Source organism: Tamandua tetradactyla, chromosome 17 (assembly GCF_023851605.1).
Source record: "Tamandua tetradactyla isolate mTamTet1 chromosome 17, mTamTet1.pri, whole genome shotgun sequence".
NCBI lineage: Eukaryota > Metazoa > Chordata > Mammalia > Pilosa > Myrmecophagidae > Tamandua > Tamandua tetradactyla.
The window spans coordinates 8,396,774-8,415,595 of NC_135343.1; the positions used below are offsets into that span (position 1 = coordinate 8,396,774).

An 18,822-nucleotide genomic window follows, 5' to 3' on the forward strand; every position below is an offset into this window, starting at 1 on the left:
CTGTCAGCACCAATAACTATACATCCAGATTTCTTAAATGTCATGCAAAAGCTACACAATGAATTAACAGATAGGTGCGTATTTATAAATGAATACATGATATTGAGAAAAATGATCCAAGGAAAAAGTTAAATTTTACTCTTCTAGATGTATCTCAAAAGAGGTGAAATTATTAGGCAACAATAAAAACACATAACATTTTATGGGATTTAGGTCACTGCCAATATTTCTTTAAAATAAATCGTAATAAATTGAACCATTATAAAATTAAATATTTTGAGTTTTGAATTAATAAAGTAATAAAAGCTACTCATATTTAAAATATAAGTAATTTTTAAATCTTTATTTTTGCAATAATTCCCTATAATAATTCCCGGCACATTATCTGTGAAAATAGGGATGGGGACACTTGCGAAAAGTGAAAGAAGTATAAAAGTATTTTGAATTCCTACAGTAATTCATCTAATTTTGTCTTCTTTTTTTTTTAAGATCTAAGTTAATTCAGATGCTTACCAGTCAATTAATATGAAAACAAAACAAAAAGAGAAATCTTATTCTTATTTGCACATAAAAGAGACTCACATTCAAAAACTCATAAATCAAAAATCAAAACCAATACAAAGCAACTTTTCTTTTACCTGTAAAATAGCCACCTCATTACGGAGTTGACTTTCCTGTTTTGTGGGGAATCTCATCTTATCAATTACTTTAATAGCCACATCCCTTCCAGTTTTTCTATGTTTTCCTATTTAAAAAAAAAAAGAAGGAAAAAAAAAAGGAAAGAAGCGGTAAATTGACAGCTAACATAAATACCAAAACTTTATCATAAAGTTGTCCAGAGACCAAAATTCATATGTGTTTATTCTTATATTTTCTTTTCTTTGGCTCATTTTTGTTTTTTCTATACAAAATTTTATTAACCTTTACTTTTAATAAACCTATCAATTATATTTTCTTGGTACAGTATTTACCTCTAATAAAGGCTGTTTGATTATCCGAAACCGTAGAAAATTTGAATGAACTTGTTTGATGGAAAATAATCTACCATACAAAATAACTAGTTAACTACCCCGATCTAGTCTGCAGCGACTCTGTCAAGACAGAAACACTGTAATAATGAATTAATTTTATTCTAGGTTCACTGAGTCAGCACAGAGTTATTATTCACATATAATATCCCCAAACTCTCGGGCCCTAAATTCTAGACTCTAGATATAGATATTCACAAGTGTGGAAGCCTGCAATAAATAGATATTCCCTCATTCATTCATTTATTCATTCATTCAAATTCATTATCTTATATATATTATATATCAGGCATGGTTTTAGATGCTGTAGATAAAGCAGTGAAAATAACAGGTACTTTTTTATATTTGTGGTTTTAATCCATATGTGACTTGGTGTTCTGTATACAGCTATGTAATTGAAGAATAATTCACACTGTTTCAAGGGCACTGAACATGAAAGTCAAACTTCATGAAAAGATTAGAACAAAACTCCATATTTGGTAAGAAATCAGCGGCACCTGGGTCAGTTCTCTGATTTCTCAATGAGAAGAGTTCTCTATGAACAGCAGTCTTAAAACGACAAATTTGAAGTTGTAAACCATAAATGCTGTATATGCATGTAAAACCAACCTATTTTCTGAGTGACTACTTATCTGTCAGACACAATGCTAGGTTCTAGGAATAAAAGCAAAACCAACATCTTTCCACCTACCCTCAAATACTAGTCCAGAAGGAAGACAGTAATATAGACCCAAAGTGTAACAGATGCTATGAGAGAAGTATGCCCACGGTATGGCAGGGACACTATGGAAGAACGGTCATTTTATTTGATGGCAAGGTGGGTATGGGGACAAGAAATTTCAGAAAGGAAACCCTTTAGTTGAGTCTTGAAGTATGTGTAAGTGTTCACTAGAGGGATAAATGGGTAGAGGAAGAGCAGAGGGAAAGGTACAGAGGTGAATCAATATGACTAGTGGACAGAAAGCAAAGAGGGAGTTGCAACTAGATGAGAGGCTAGAGATGCAGGGAGGAATCACAGCAGGTTTGAATGCCCTGCTAACAAGACTGGCCATGAGTCAGGAGGTAATGATGGCCATTTAAGGGTTCTGAGTCAGGTAATACTAATCAGAGATGAGCTTTGTTATGGAAGAGGACAAGAATGGAGGCAAAAAGACCAACTAGGTGACTGTTGTTAATAGTCTCGATGAGAGATTATAGGGGTTTAACATTTCTTTCGTACCTTGCATCATAGCTTATAAAGCACTTTTAGATCATGAGGTTTAACTTATCTGAATAACCCTATTAGATAGGCAGGGTAGGTTTTCAATGACTCCATTTAAAGATAAAGATACTGTGACAGTGAGGTTAAATGACTTCCCCGATATAATGCAAATTTTTTTTTTAATTTTTAATTTTTTTGGCATGGGCAGGCTCCAGGAATCGAACCCGGGTCTCCAGCATGGCATGCGAGAACTCTGCCACTGAGCCATCACTGCCAAATATCATACCAATTTTAAGGTGCAGAGCTGGATAACACTTTAGGTCTTCAGATCTGTTATAACATTCATGACAACAGTAGATAAATGACGCCATTTTGGTTAGAAAACCAGTAGGGAATATATTTCAATGAATACCCACTGAGCCCAACATAAACCTTATAGCATTTTTTTTCCCCACACAAACATCTTTATGCTTAAGCTACAAGAAGAGATAAAGTAAGACTATTGTGAAACTGTCTGATTCTTTTTCTGTCATTTTTTAAAGATTGTAGTTGAAACTAAGGAATGGATGAAAAGAGCTTAGCTAGAAGGATTAAAATAAACCTTTGAGCAAAAGGCTACTTGATAAAGTTGTGAGATGAAGAGTTAATACCTGGGAGATAGTTTTCCATTTCACAATTTTCTATAATATAAACAATATATAAAAGGTTGCAGTTGCTTACCTCCATAAACAATGCCAAACTGGCCTGAACCAAGCACCTCATCTGCAAAGATCTGGTAAACAGTACTGATGTCCTATTCAGGAAAAAGCAAGCAATAAATAGAAAGTATCATTTACCTCTGTAGATCAACATCAACATTTCCCGCTTCTTTTCATTTAAATACTTAAATACATTTTGTTTTTATGTTAGAAGTAACTCATTTTCATAAAGTACAAAAAATTTTATGAAATATAGGTTTTCTATAGTTAAGTACAATTCTAACACTCTGGCTACTAACGTATTGTGTAAGAAAATAATTTTTTTGAATTTGAAAAAATTTCTATTTATCAAGTAGTGAGCTATAAAAAGTAAATTAACATGAAAAAAATTAAGAACAAAGTTCTACCTACAATTGCCCACTATATTCTACTTCACAGTGTAAATGAAATTTGTTGTTTAAGGACATTTTTCTAATTTTAATACTTTCCTCTGTCGTGGTTGACCATTTATTTTTGGTCAACATCTTCGAAACCTGGATTCTCCAATGGATTTGGGAGTGAGAAAGAGATTTCTCTTTATTTGGCTAATTTCTTCTCATCCTTCAGAGGGCCTCTGCAATACCCAGGATAAGTTATGTTCCCTGCTAAATGTTTTCAGAGCATTGCATACTTCTTACTTGCACTCATTAGCCTTGTAACTGCTAGCTCAACATCCTTCTTCTCTAACCCAGGGACCACGCCTGTCTTGTTCAGTGCTATATTCCTGGACAGTGCCTCTTTCATGGTAGGTACTCAAATTAATAAATTGTCTCCCAGGCCTCATTTGCCTCACTGGTAAAGTAGATATAATATCTACTAATAATTTCTACCTAACCAGTTTTTTGAGCAAGTTAAATGAGGATGTTTGCAAAGTACCAAGTCCATATATGTGCAAAACAGCATATATTTTAGTCAGTAACTTTACAAATACTGATTTCTTAATTCCTATTTATTAATCTTAAATAAGCTACTTAAAGTCCTGGGGACTTGGTTTTCTTATCTGTAAAAAAGTATTGTCTTAGATTTAAGTCTCTTCTAATTTTTAAAATGCTTACAATTTTATGGTTTATGATCAATATTTATTGAACTCCAACTGCGTAAAGAGCTCTGTGATTGATAACTTAATTTGTAAAGAACACACCCTAGGACTTAAGGGGCTTACAATGTAGTAGAGGAAATAGAAAAAAACAAATCTATAACAAGATAAACAATTCAGGATATCACACAAGGGTCAAATAAGAACTATTGTCAGGTTGTCTTAAACACCAGTGCCCTCCTTTCCCAAGTGTATCCCAATGGGTGACACTTTCTGAATTTGTTCCTAAACCCATTCATGTAAAATGTACTTGTTATAATAATTACATGGTTTAATTGAATATTACAAATAACTAAATGAAAATAAATATTATGTAAGTCAATGGAATGTGAGATACATCTATGAAAACTAAGCTGTTTTGGAAACACTACAAAGATGATGCATTAGAAACAAATGCTGTCAAAACTACTTGTGAGCACAATAAAAACAAAAGATTTGGAGAGTAACAGTCTGAGATTCTTTTCTCAAAACGTTTCACAAGTATCCAGGGTTCCACTTTAAAGAAATAAAAAATGGAAATTACAACAGCGCATATGGGTGTGGTTGATGCAAAAAGATAAAGTGGAACTCCACTCGGCAGACACACACATAAGACAACGCCTCAACTTTGTGACCACAACAACTGAACATTTAAGTTATGATGAAAATTTTAAGTCTCTAAAAATCACCTTTATATACTTTCCAAGTTTAATCAACTTTTTAACTGACCACATTTTGGTTTTAATCAAATTAGATAATATGACATCTACCGTATATATATATATATAAAAATGCTAGGAAAAAAGTTCCTTAAGAAAGACCAATTCTGAACCTTCCCCACCTCAGCCATGAATGGGATAAGTTCTTATGCCCCTGTGGGCTCCATCAAAGTCTGTACTTTTTGGTATTTGTATTCTCCTTTCCTACCACAAGAATCTAGTATCTATCACCAGGACAGGTGACACAGACTATATATCCTTGACACCCTTTATCTCTTATAACACTACTGGGTATCTTATCTTCATTGCAATCTTAGGAATCACAACAACATTTATATTTTAACAGAACCTTAACAGATAAATGTCCATAGTGGAAGAGGAAGAGAGACTTTGACCAAGGAGATTCATATATAGCTAATGAGTAATTTTTTACTTCTTTTTCTAGCTTTTTCCCCTTCTAATCTAGAGTCAGCAAACTTTGGCCTATTGGCCAAATCCAAGGTGCTACCTATTTTTTTATACAACTCATGATCTAAGGGTTGTTTTAAAATTTTTAGATGGTTGGAAAAAATCAAAATAACACTATCTTGTAACATGAAAATGATATGAAATTCAAATTTCAGTGTCCATAAATACAGCTTTATTGGAATATAGTAACCCTCATCATTTACATATTGTCTATGACAGCATTCTTGCTACAACAGTAAACTTGAATAGTTCTGACAGATACCATACAGTCTGTAAAGCCTAAAATATTTACTATCTTGCTCTTAATAGAAAAAAAGTTTTCCAACCCGTTATGATTGTCTGTACCAGCCAAACTATAATCTATTCACTATTCCTTAGAAGGCCTGCATTTCCTGCTTCATTCTACTTTGCTCATCCTGTTCCCTCTACTTGCAAGGGATGCCCCCCTCCACCCCAATCCCCACCTCACCCGCTCAGCACTTCTGTCAAAACTCCTTTCTATCCTGCCTGGCATAGTTCAGCTTCCATTTCTTTTACGCAGTTTTTCCTGTTGACCCAGCAAGAAGTAAACTCTCCTTTCACTTTGAACTCGTCTATAACTTTGTAATATTCTAATGTCATTTATCAAAGAGTGAATTTAATTTCCATAATTTAAAAAATGTCTTATTTTCTTCATAAAGAAGAACTCCTCAGGGAAGAGCCTAAGTTATCACTCACAAAGTTTAGCACAGTATCTACACAAATTGCTCAAAACTTCAGGCTATAGACCTATTTTTCTAGTAAGATTTTCACATTTGTTTTTCCTTATTTTAGTTACCGATTTGCATATCTTAGCTGCAATTATCACTCACCACATTCTCCTGGATCTGACAATTAGATACAGAGATACTGGTAGACAAATCTTCTGTAAAGTATAAGAATGATGTATGAGAAAAGAACAAAACTGCAAATATATGACTTAATAAGATCAATATTTATCAACATGTGAAGATACCCATGGTATAGTCAATAAAAAAAGTTAACATATAGTCAATATTATATAATTACTTATATTCAAAAAATTTATCTACACAATCTAATCCATCAACAGGAAAATTGTTAAATAAAATATACATGCATGCAAAGTTTATCAACAAAACAGAAAATGACAAGTGCTGGAGAGGATGCGGAGAAAGAGGCACACTTATCCACTGTTGGTGGGAATGTCAAATGGTGCAACCACTGTGGAAGGCAGTTTGGCGGTTCCTCAAAAAGCTGAATATAGAATTGCCATACGACCCAGCAATACCATTGCTGGGAATCTATTCAAAGGACTTAAGGGCAAAGACACAAACGGACATTTGCACACCAATGTTTATAGCAGCGTTATTTACAATTGCAAAGAGATGGAAACAGCCAAAATGTCCATCAACAGATGAGTGGCTAAACAAACTGTGGTATATACGTACAATGGAATACTATGCAGCTTTAAGAGAGAATAAACTTATGAAGCATGTAATAACATGGGTGGACCTAGAGAACATTATGCTGAGTGAGTCTAGCCAAAAACTAAAAGACAAATACTGTATGGTCCCACTGATGTGAACCGACATTCGAGAATAAACTTGGAATATGTCATTGGTAACAGAGTCCAGCAGGAGTTAGAAACAGGGTAAGATAATGGGTAATTGGAGCTGAAGGGATACAGACTGTGCAGCAGGACTAGACACAAAAACTCTAAAATGGACAACACAATAATACCTAATTGTAAAGTAATCATGTTAAAACACTGAAGGAAGCTGCATCTGAGCTATAGGTTTTTTTGTTGTTGTTTTATTTTGTTTTTTTGGTTTTTTTTGTTTTTACTATTATTATTACTTTTATTTTTTTCTCTATATTAACATTCTATATCTTTTTCTGTTGTGTTGCTAGTTCTTCTAAACCGATGCAAATGTACTAAGAAACGATGATCATGCACCTATGTGATGATGTTAAGAATTACTGATTGCATATGTAGAATGGTATGATTTCTAAAAGAAAAAAAAAAGGAAAGATATACGATAAAGGCTGAGATGGTATAATCTAGGAATGCCTGGAGTGTATAATGATAGTGACTAAATGTACAAATTTAAAAATGTTTTTGCATGACAAAAAAAAAATATACATGCATGCAAAGGAAAACCTCTAACCACTTAAAAAACGATGTAGAGCTGTAAGTACTGAATTGGAAAATGATTCACGACATATTGTTAAATTATAAAAGCAAGTTGCAAGGAAGCAGCACGTGAAATAAAAAAACAAAACAGAACAAAAATATGATTACTTCTGGTGAGTGGGAGAGGTGGGGATGGGGAACAAGGATTTTAGTTCTTACTTTATATATTCCTATACTGCTTCCATTTTTAAAAAAATATGTATCACTTTCATAAGAAAATTAAAAATTTGATAAAACTATATCTTGAGATAGAAATACTTCTGATAAGTATTAAATAGTGGATAAACATAATCTGTAAAAAGAACAGAGCATGAAGTTGGTGACCTGTATTCCAGTAGCCTTGATTCTTGAAGACGACTGCATAACTACCAAGCTTTTATGGGTAACTGTGTGATTGTGAAAACCTTGTAGCTGACACTCCCTTTAACTAGTGTATGGATAGATGAGTAAAAAAATAGGGACCAAAAAATAATAATAATGGGTGGTATAAAGGGTGACATTTTGGGTACTCTTCTTCTTTTTTTTTGCACGGGCAGGCACCAGGAATCGAACCCGGGTCTCCAGCATGGCAGGCAAGAACTGCCTGTTGAGCCACCGTGACCCACCCTTTCATTTTTATTTTTATCTTTATTCATATATGTATTTTTTTTTTGGAGTAATGAAAATGTTCAAAAATTGATTGTGGTGATGCATGCACAACTATATGATGATACATTGACTGGCACACTTTGGAAGATTATAGTGTATGTGATTGGTACACTTGGATGATTATAGGGTATGTGAATATATTTCAATAAAACTGCATTTAAAAAATAAGAACCAAGTATGACCTCATTTTTTGTAAAAAGAAAAATAAAATAGTATAGTAAAGATACTACAGGCCTCCCCTTCCCTCATTCTCTCCCCAAATCAAGAAATAGTTAACAGCACAATAATAGTATTCTTTCATTAGCTATAATAAATGTATCACACTAAGGCAAGGTGTTAGTAATGGAGGCGGGAGACATGGTGTGCTGGTTTGAATTTGTTGTGTATGCCAGAAAAGCCAAGTTCTTTAATTCTCATTCAGTACTGCTGAGTGGGAGCTTTTTGATTGCTTCCATGGAGATGTCTCCACCCACTCGAGATGGAGCTGCTTCCTGGAGCCCTTTAAGAGGAAACCATTTGGAAAAAGCTCTAGAGCCACCAGAGCCTCCAGAACCAACAGGGATAACAGAACGGACAGAGCCCCAGGGAAGCCACTGGGGAGAAAGCTAGCAGATCTCGACATGTGCCTTTCCAGCCGAGAGAGAAACCCTCAACGTCACTGGCCTTCTTGAACCAAGGTGCTTTTCCCTGGATGCCTTAGATTGCACATTTCTACAGCCTTGCTTTAATTTGGATATTTTCACAGCCTTAGAACAGTAAATGTGCAACTTAATAAATTCCCCTTTTTAAAAGCTGTTTTTTTCTGCTATATTGCATTCCGGCAGCTAGCAAACTAGAACATAAAGGAACTCGAATTTTCTGCATGATTTTTCTATAAACCTACAACTTCTCTAAAGGAAAAAAACAAAGAAAGAAATATACATCAAATCGTCATTAATGGTTTTCTAAGGAGGAGCTGCAGGATTGGGAGTAAAGAGGTTGGGTGCATACTGGAGGACTTTCTCATTCCACATTGCATACTTCTATAGAGTTGAAATGTTTGTATTATTTTGGCAAGCAGAGAAACATAAGCTTTTGAAAATAAATATAAATACACTAATATAACTAATTATAACAAATCAGTAAGTAGATCTTTGAAACATATAGAACATGGACTTCAACATTTCATGTCAAATTGACAAGAAAAAAGAGAAAACAGAAACATGGAAAGCAAGCAAGAGAATAGATGTCAAACAGCCAGAATCACTGAGACAATTCAAAGGAGCAAGCTAGTGAAGCTTTCTTTATAATTCCAAAATATAAAACTTCATTAATAAGGAAAAATAAAAATTATACATAAAAAAGTAAGTAACATGAGGGTCAAAATCTCATTTTAAAAATGTTAAAGTTAATTTAAAAATACTTCTAATATTCAAATTTTACAAATTAATCAAGAAAAGATGCAACATCAACAAATCATTGTGTCTAAAACTCTGCTTTTCAGTAGTTCCAGATCCCTGTTAAAGTCTCTATTTATTTCCTTTCAAAGACCTCCACCATCTAGTTCTACCCAGTTTTACTTTCTATTGCTTCCCAGGAGACCTATATTCCAAATACAGTGTTATAAAGAGACCAACAACAATAGCACAGTAACAGTATTCATTAGTAATTAACATTTATTAAGCCCCTATATGTCAAACACTGTGCCAAGCGCATTAATTATTTCTACTTTAAATTAGAAAACTGTAGAGATCAAGATCACAGCGCTAATAAGTGACAGAACTGCACTTTCACTCCCTAGAATCTTCTTCTTGTTGTTTTACTATACATTTTTTTTTTTTATGTTAGAGAAGTTACAGGTTTACAGAAAAATCATGCAGGAAATACAGAGTTCCTATATAATCCCCCTATTATTAACACTTTAATTAGTATGGTATCTTTGTTACAAGTGATTAAATAATATTACCATAATTGCACTATTAACTATAATCCACTGTTTAAATTAGCGTTAATTATTTGTTAACCCTTAAGCCATTATGTCCTTAGAGACTCTCAACACTTGGCAGGGAGAAATGGATGGCCTTGAGAGGGTCCCTAAACTCTCTGAAATGATATATAAAAATTGTGCGTATATGCCTATATTATTCTCCAAGGAAAGGGTTCATGGTTTTAACTGGAATGCCAGAGGGGTCTGTCCAAAATCCTCCCCAAATTTTAAGACCTACTGCAAAATATCCATCTATTCAACCAAAAATACAAGTATTAAACACTTGACATGCAAGCAGATATGACCTTCATTTCCTTGATCACACCGATCTCTTCAACTAGGGCAGCACTACCTGTCCATCATCTAGCTTTGCCTATGATGGGAGTTCCTATGTGAGAGTTTCAAGGTCCAAATCAGGTTTTTCTACTGTGAAGTCGCTGCTTATTTTCTTATCCACATCTGAATTCCTTGAGTACTGAATTACTCATTTTTGTATTGTACTGCTTTATGCAATCATTTAACATTCACTTATGTATGTATGTATGTACGTCACATCTCCTCAAATAGCCTTCTAAGATTTCTGCATTTCTTCTGGACTCTAGTTCATAATGCTAAGAACAGTTAGCACAAAATAAGATAGCTGAATTGAAAATGGATTTGGATATTATGGTACTTATTTTAATTTAAATATATTTGTCCAACAAATGAACTATGCGTCACCATAAAGATAATACAGATAGGGAAAAGTGGCATTATAATAGACTTTCTGACTAAAGTGTTCATTCGTGCATTCACCCAATTTAAGTTTTATTTGATAAATTTTGTTGGTGTAGAGAACTTGTGTTTCAATAATTTTGTAATATTTCTAAATGTTTAATTCACTTAAAAGAAATCCAATACTTCTGACTTTATAGAGTTCATGAGCATAATGTGAACCTTAACTCTTTATAACTTTTTTATACCCTACTCATACCAGTAGTACACTTAATTTAATGAAACTTCATGCATGCTAAGCACTGTTTCTAGCACTTACTCTTTCATTTAATATGACAACCCTATGAAGTAGGTCCTATTACCTATCACAAAGTGCTTGCCTAAGATCGCACAGCCAGTAAGTGACAGAGCCAGGAGTTAAACGCAGGAAGAACGACGCCAGAGTCCAGCTCTGGAGACTGTATGTATGCTCTAGAACCAACACAATTTTATAAAGGAATTAACTCACAGGATTGGTTTGTGAAGACAAAACTTAAAATGAGCTTTGAATACACACGCAGAAACACACACACACACACACAAAATGTTTCAGAACCGAAGGAAAAAAAAGCCATGAGCAAACTTATTGCTTACTGTGATCTTTCCCTTGCCCCTGAGAAGTGCAAACACTCGCTTGAGGGGTAACAGGCATCAGCGCTTGACAAATTGCTTTTTCCCAGCTCTGTGCTACATCAAGTCCAACTCCAGTGGCCGCAAGGACAGGATTATGAGAGCTGTCCCCATTATTTTCACCAACAAAGTACACCATAGTATCAGTGATGATCTCAAAACAGTGCGGGTTGCTGCTTTGGGAAATGTTTGTGAAATCTCGTGGCGCAGATACACGGAGAATTTCTGAAAGTGGAATTTCCTATAGTAAAAAATGAAGCATTGGAAAATATGAATATATCTTCTATTTATTTTCAGATACACTAAAAAAGCACAAATGTACATTTCTAATGAATGTCATTAAGACAAATTTAAGTTTACCTGAAGTGTGTGGCACATGGAACATATAGTCAAGTCTTACAATTATATCTGCCTTGAATGATTTGCATTTCCAGCAATGCCAGAGGCAGAGCAGGGAGGATGGGGCTGATAACTAGAGTGCAAGGAAGGAGAGGATTTAGGGAGGGCAATTTGCTACTATATCCAACATGTGTTATTTTCGATTGTCATTAAACTGACTCAGCAACTACTACTCTAGTGGCTGCTACATGCACGATATAAGTTAAAAGGGAGTAAGAAACAGGAATACTGGCAGAAAAAGCAAAATGCTGGGTCAGTAGAGGTTTTTAAAAACACTCCATTCTGATTCTGTCCATATAAACAGAAACAATCATTTATATTTATCTCACTTCCAAAGGCAAAAAAGACATTAAAAAAAAGAAAAAAACCAGCTCAAAGATGGTCATTATTTCCCATTCTCTTTTGTACTGACCTAACTGCTACACTTACAATCTCGTTTGGTGTCTGTCAGCCTGTGACATGGCAGAATGTGGGGCAGGGCAAGCAAAGAAGACTGCTACACAAAAGAAATGGAGAATCAGAATGAGAAATCAGGAATTGGAGCTTTATGTGAAGTGGAAGATAGAAAAAACACCAGATACCACACCGGCCTCTTCTGGACCAGCAATAATCAAGGGACTTATTAAACAGTCTTATCTAAATCAAAGTATCCAGAAGGAAAAAATTACGAGCTGGCATGCAGGCCAAAAACAATCAATCTTTGGTTTAAGGTTTCTGCGGAAGATGGAACAGAGGAGGGCGAACAGTTGCTTTGATAAAGAACCTGACAGTGACTTTTATAATTATATTAGCCAGAGTCATAATAGGCATATTCAAATATAACAATTAATCAATTAATACATGTGTTTTTAAAAATGTTAAATGTTTACCTTATAATACTTTGATCCAGATTCATTTTGAAACAATGTAAGACATTTGCTGTCAAGTCTCCAATAATGCCTTTTTCTCTATAAAACAAAGAACAGGATTCCGTGACGTTAAAAAATAAAAATCCCCAAAGCATCTGGAATTTCTTCTTTCTTTCAGTTTTATAAATTTATATTTTTGAATAGGTTATACATGACGAAATTCAAAATTCCGGAAATTTAAAAAGGATATATAGTGAGAAGGATATACAGTAAAAAGTACCACTCCCAACCCAGTCACTCATATCCTGCCTCCAACCCTAAATCCAGGCAAACAATGTTATTAGGTTTTGGGGTATCTTGCTGGAGAATATTAAGCCCACATGTACCAATACATATATATATTCCTTTCCCTTCCTTTTTATACAAATAATACCATACTATACAAACTGTTTTGTACTTTGCCTTCTTCATTTGGAGATCTTCCATATTACATCATAAAAAGCTTCCTCATCCCTTTTTATAGCTGCAGAATATTTCGCTATTTAGGTCAGTTTCTCAACCTTGGCACTCTGACAGTTTAGGTCAGATAATTCTGTGGCAGGGGCTGTCCTGTTCACTGTACCTTACTTAGAAGCATCCACTATATGCTAGTAGCACACCGCCTAACAACTGTGACAATCAACAATGTGTCCAAACACTGGCAAATGTACTTAATTTATTCAACTGTATTCAATTAATCTCCAACTGGTGGGTACATAAGTTGTTTCTAACTTTTGGTTATTGCAAATGATGCAATAAAAAGCCTTCATATTCGTATTTTTTGTGTTTGGGCAAATTTATCTATAGGTATAATTGAGAGAGCTGACTTGCTGGGTCAAAGACATATGCACATAAAATTTTGCTTGACAAAGTTAAATCATTCTACACAATTTTATACCAAATTACAGTCTGATTAAAACTTGAGAGTAGCCAGTATATTATTAAACTTTCTGATTTTTGCTGCATTGATAAATAAAAATTGGCACTTCAGTGATATTTTAAGTAGTATTTCTTTTATTAGGAACAAAATCAGTCTCTTTTGTTTAAGAATCATTTGCATTTTTTTCCTTTTCTGTGAATTCTGTTCATAGAACCTTAAACAGTTTTTTTCTACTGCATTGTGTTTTTTTTTTTTTAACTCAAGTTGTTGGTACTCTTTACATATTATGGAAATTAGTCATTGTTTACAATATGAATTGAAAACACTTTTCCTGGCTTGTCATTTATCTTGGCTTTTGGTTTTTGGCATGTAGAATTTTTTTAACAAGATTAAATGTATTGATCTTATATTGTTTCTTTTCCATTGTGAGTTCATAAAATAATTCTCACAGTTTCTTCTACTGGTTTCATTCAGTCACACTTATATCTTTGATACATTCATATTTATTATGCATACAGTATGAGGTATGTATGCACGTAATTTTTTTTCGAAATGGCCATATGCATGTCCCAATACCATTTGTTGAAGCTTTCCTCCCAGTGATTTTATGTATAGCACCTTTGATGTACCACTAAATTTCCATATGTATGTATGCCACTTTAAGCTCCTTTGGGGCTATAAATAAAAAGAAAAAGCACAGAACATCTGCAGTCTATTCGGTTGTTACCATATAAAACGTTTTTTAAGCCAATTAAAACTATTGGGTACTACTTCATTTTACTCTTAAGAGGTTGAATAGGAAATCTCTGTCAGTAATCCATTCAGCAAGTGTTAAAAACAATAATGATACTGGATAGTAGATAAGATTTATTGAACGCCTACTCTCTGCCAGATACTATTCCAAGCTCTTTTTATACATTAATTCATTTGGATTTATGAAACAGATTCTATTAATTATGCCAATTTTACAGTTGAGGAAACTGAGGTCTAAAGAGGTTAAGTAACTTTCTACAGTCACAATTTTAGCAATTGCTATGGTCAGAATTTAAACTGTGGCAGTCTAGCGTCAAAGGCTATGCTCTTAACAATACACTATGCTGACTCTTAAAATGTAATTTCATCCCAGACTATGCACCAGCCCCCTCACCCACAAAAAGTAATTTCACCATTCTTCCTCTTCTCAAGATCTAAAACATAACTTACATTTACACTAAGTGAAGTTTTACATATAAACAGACATTTCCTAGCTTTGGTAATAACTTAAGATGACTTTACAGATAAAAGTTTTAGTTCTATCTTTATTAGCAGCTAACTATGTTTCAAATCAAAACTCAATTGCTGCACAATCAAAGACCTTTCTGAATCTCTACCTAGGTTGTAATGACAATGTATTACATATTTTGCTTTTTAAAAGTTCTCTGCAAGTATAATTATAATACCAATGTACTTTTACATAGCCCTTTGGTATATCTTTATAGATAGCTCATTCTCATTTTGACTAAAAAATGCATAAAACAAAACCCGTAACAAAGTTATACTAACATATCAATATGTCTCTGATTACTGACCAGGTTATCCCTGCTGGTGTAATGCACCATCCATCCTTCCTTCACCATTGTGCTGCTCTTCCTCTTTGTATGCTTGATGGATTGTACAACCCTCATTAGCGGAATATTATTGCTTGTTGATGGACTAAAAAATATTTAAGAATTATGTATTTGTGTTGAAATATCTATAATTTCATTAAAAAAAAATCATATAAATACTATAGGCTCACTAACTCTTTTTAAAGACAGTTGACCTAAAATTTTATAGAATCTTGAAAGACAAATAATGGCCTAAGAAGAAAACAAATTAACATAATGAAATGTAATTGATTTATAAAAGACCAGTATAATATTATAAGTCCTGATTATTTGTCATGAATATTTTTCAGAATGTCACACACAAAAATAAGAAGACAATGAATATTAGCACAGAATGATTTCTCTCCTAATGGAAGATTTGGAGTCTGGAAGGTGGGCTCACTTGGGATTGCTGTTGAGGACTCTTCCTGTCCTTGGCAACATGATCAATTAGTAAATTCATGAAAAGGCAAAATGCAAGGCCTATACTGAAATTTACATGGTTTGAATATTGAATTCAACCGGTTCAAGTTGCTAGTAAAAATTACTTTCAGAAGATATTTAAAGGAGAATGATTTACAGATACTGAAAACTATATATGCCAGATACTGTTCCAAGTTTTTAGTGCATTAATTGAAAAGTAAAAATAAAATAAAATAATAGAAATTGTAATGAATCAAATTACATAATATTTAAACGTAGGTAAAGTTTAGCTGGAGAAAAAAGCAATTTTGAGAGAGGTAGAGGGAGGTGAAAAACACTCTGTGGTTTTTCAATTTGAACTTGCATCAGTTAATAAGCAAAAACTTTTTCTTAAATTATTAAGTAACCACTATTAGGAGTAGCTGAATTGTCTAATGGTCTCCATATTGGGTCAGCATTAAGTTTTAGTTAACAACGATAATAACATAAGTAATTTAATGATCAACCAAACTGAATAAATGAATTTTTATTTATTTAAAATTCTGGAAGTAGCTCAAGCAAATGAGAATGACAGGTGACCCATTTCATCTAAATAATTCATTTTCAATGAAAACCAAAATGGTGACATTTTACAACAAAGCAGTATATCCTGTAGGACTGTCCATACATAGGAAGATTGTATTTCCATCAACATACAGGGACACTTAAGATGGGTCTACAGTCTAATAGCATTTTAAAGTGTTAATACTCAAACTGCAGCAATATGAAAACTGTCTTTAAATTCATCACCATCATCTTCATGAAACATTCTCAGGAACAGATTCTTTATTGCTATTTCTACCATCAAGTAACTGCTTTTGTGAAGAAACTGATTGCTTTAACCAAAAATTCAAAACCGGCCTCTTGTGGTGGCTATTCTATAATTAGATGTTATCTCTTGTCTCTTTCTCTCGATATATAGGCATTTTTTATGATTTCATTGGCTGCAATTTAAGTGGATTTGGAAATTTATACTTGTTCTGTTTCTAAGATCAGTAAGTTCTTAATACAATTTTTTCCTCTAAAGTAACTGAAAAGGAGAAATTATTTAATACTGTAAGTGAATTCCTAATTTTTAAACTCCTTATTCCCCCGATCCCCACAAATAAAGTTGTATTTAGGAGCTCTCCTTTCATATGAATTATCGACATTTTAAAATACATGCATATTCTTTTTCACCTACAAGTTGACACTCTGTTTCTGTGGGTCCAGTTTGCTGAGGTCTTGCCCCCGTGTCTTACTCCTCACCCTTGTATATCAGTAGTCTTCATTTGTTTCAGCTGGGAAATGACCAGATTTTGAAGGTGATGGCATCAGCACGATAATTAAAAGTGAGTGGGAGAGAAGCTTTGCTAAATTCTTACTTGTAATACACTGGTCTATGTATCTAAAAAGCATTTTTCTTATTAAAAAAAAAAGCAACAAAGTCAAAACAGATTTTCATTTTTCTTCATCTTGAGTAGACAGCAAAAGAGATACAATTTATTTCAGAAATATAGTTGTGCATGTAAAAAGATTTAGCTACAATTTAATTAGATTTAAAGTCCCATTACAGAGATGTGGCTTTTTCTTTCTCAATGGAGCGCCTGGATTGACCTTGCATTTGGAAATATCCTGCAACTCTACACGTTACCTGATTGTTTTAATAGCTTCTTCATCTCTTTCCACGTCAAGATCAGATGGATCCAGGAAGAACATTTTATCTTCTGGGGGAGATGGCTCTTCTATGTCATCCAAGCCACGGCTACCATCACTATTCATGTCACTACTGTCAATGTCCATTGGTAGATCTGTATCTGTTCCCAAACTGGAAGGCTCTAGCAAAGTTTTAAATGAATTTCAGAGTTTTATATTAATGGATTATGGCTATGTCTAAACAGAAGTTGTTGTAAAACTCTTAAAAAAGAAAACACAGAGACCTATCTTTATGATTCAGGATAAGGAGGTATTTCTTAGAAAAATAAAAAATGCACAAATCAAAAGGAAGAAAATTAATTAATTTGATTACATTCGAATTTTAAATTTCTATATAATAAGATATTCTATAGGTAAAGTTAAAAGATAAGCCACCACTCTTAGGTTCATGGTCAAATAAATTTTGACAAGGGTCCCAAGAGAATTCAGTGGGGAAAGAATAGTCTATTCCACAAATGGTGTTGGGACAACTGATAATCACATGCAAAAGAATTGAGAGATTCCTTCCTTAAGTTAAATGTAAACATACACAAATTTAACTAAAAATGATCATAGACCCAAAAATTAGCTAAAAATGAACAAGAGCTAAACCTATAAAACTCTTAGAGTAAATATTCATGACCTTGGGTTAAGCAAAGCCTTCTGAGGCACAAGACCACAGGTATAAGCGACAAAAGAAAAAAATAAATGAATTGGATTTCATCAAAATTAAAACTTGTGCTGCAAATGATATTTAAAGAAAGACAGTCAACAGAATGGGAGAAAATACTTGAAAATTATTTATTAGTTACAGTTATTTTGCCTGGAATACATAAGGAACCTTTACAATGGATCAATGGGTAAACAAAATATGGTATATTCATGCAGTGGGATATTATTCATCAATAAAAAAGAATGTAGTACTGATTCACACAACAACATGGATGACCCTTAAAAACATTAAGCTAAGTGAAAGAAACTAGCCTCAAAAGACCACATATTGTATGATTCCAATGATATGAAAAGGTCTAGCTAGAATAGGCAAATTCATACAGCATAATGGATTTGTAGTTGCCAGGGATCAGGGGGAAGAAGAAAGAATGGGGAATGACTGACTGGTAGTGGGCAGCGAGTTTCTTTTAGCGATAATGAAAATTAGATTGTAGTAATGGTTTCATTACTGTAAATATTCTAATGGGTGAATTTAAGCTATACAAATTATACCTCAATAAAACCGTTACGAAAAAAAGAGATAAAGTCACCAACTTTGACACGATTTTGTAATAAAAATAACTGACACAGGATTAGAATGCAGAATTATCAATAACTCTTGCAAATCAATAATAAACAAATAGAAAAGTGGACAAAGCATTTGAATAGGCATATTTGTGGTGGGGGAGGGGACTAAATAATCAGTAAATATTTTGAAATACCACTATGAGATACCATTTCATATCCACTAGGATGGCTATTATA

At 33.6% G+C, this 18,822-nt stretch overlaps 1 protein-coding gene across 4 annotated transcripts in view; it reads right to left on the reverse strand.

Moving 5' to 3' along the window:
- PRKD3 (protein kinase D3) overlaps positions 1–18,822 on the reverse strand; it is a 132,830-nt gene that overhangs the window by 21,484 nt on the left and 92,524 nt on the right. For all 4 annotated transcript variants that reach the window (XM_077134013.1, XM_077134010.1, XM_077134011.1 and 1 more), the window contains 7 exons: positions 17,306–17,489; positions 15,154–15,277; positions 12,688–12,765; positions 11,384–11,660; positions 6,080–6,132; positions 2,950–3,022; positions 639–745 (listed from right to left, as the gene is read on the reverse strand). In XM_077134013.1, coding sequence (XP_076990128.1) covers positions 639–745; positions 2,950–3,022; positions 6,080–6,132; positions 11,384–11,660; positions 12,688–12,765; positions 15,154–15,277; positions 17,306–17,489 — 896 coding nt within the window. The remainder of the gene's footprint in view (positions 1–638; positions 746–2,949; positions 3,023–6,079; positions 6,133–11,383; positions 11,661–12,687; positions 12,766–15,153; positions 15,278–17,305; positions 17,490–18,822) is intronic.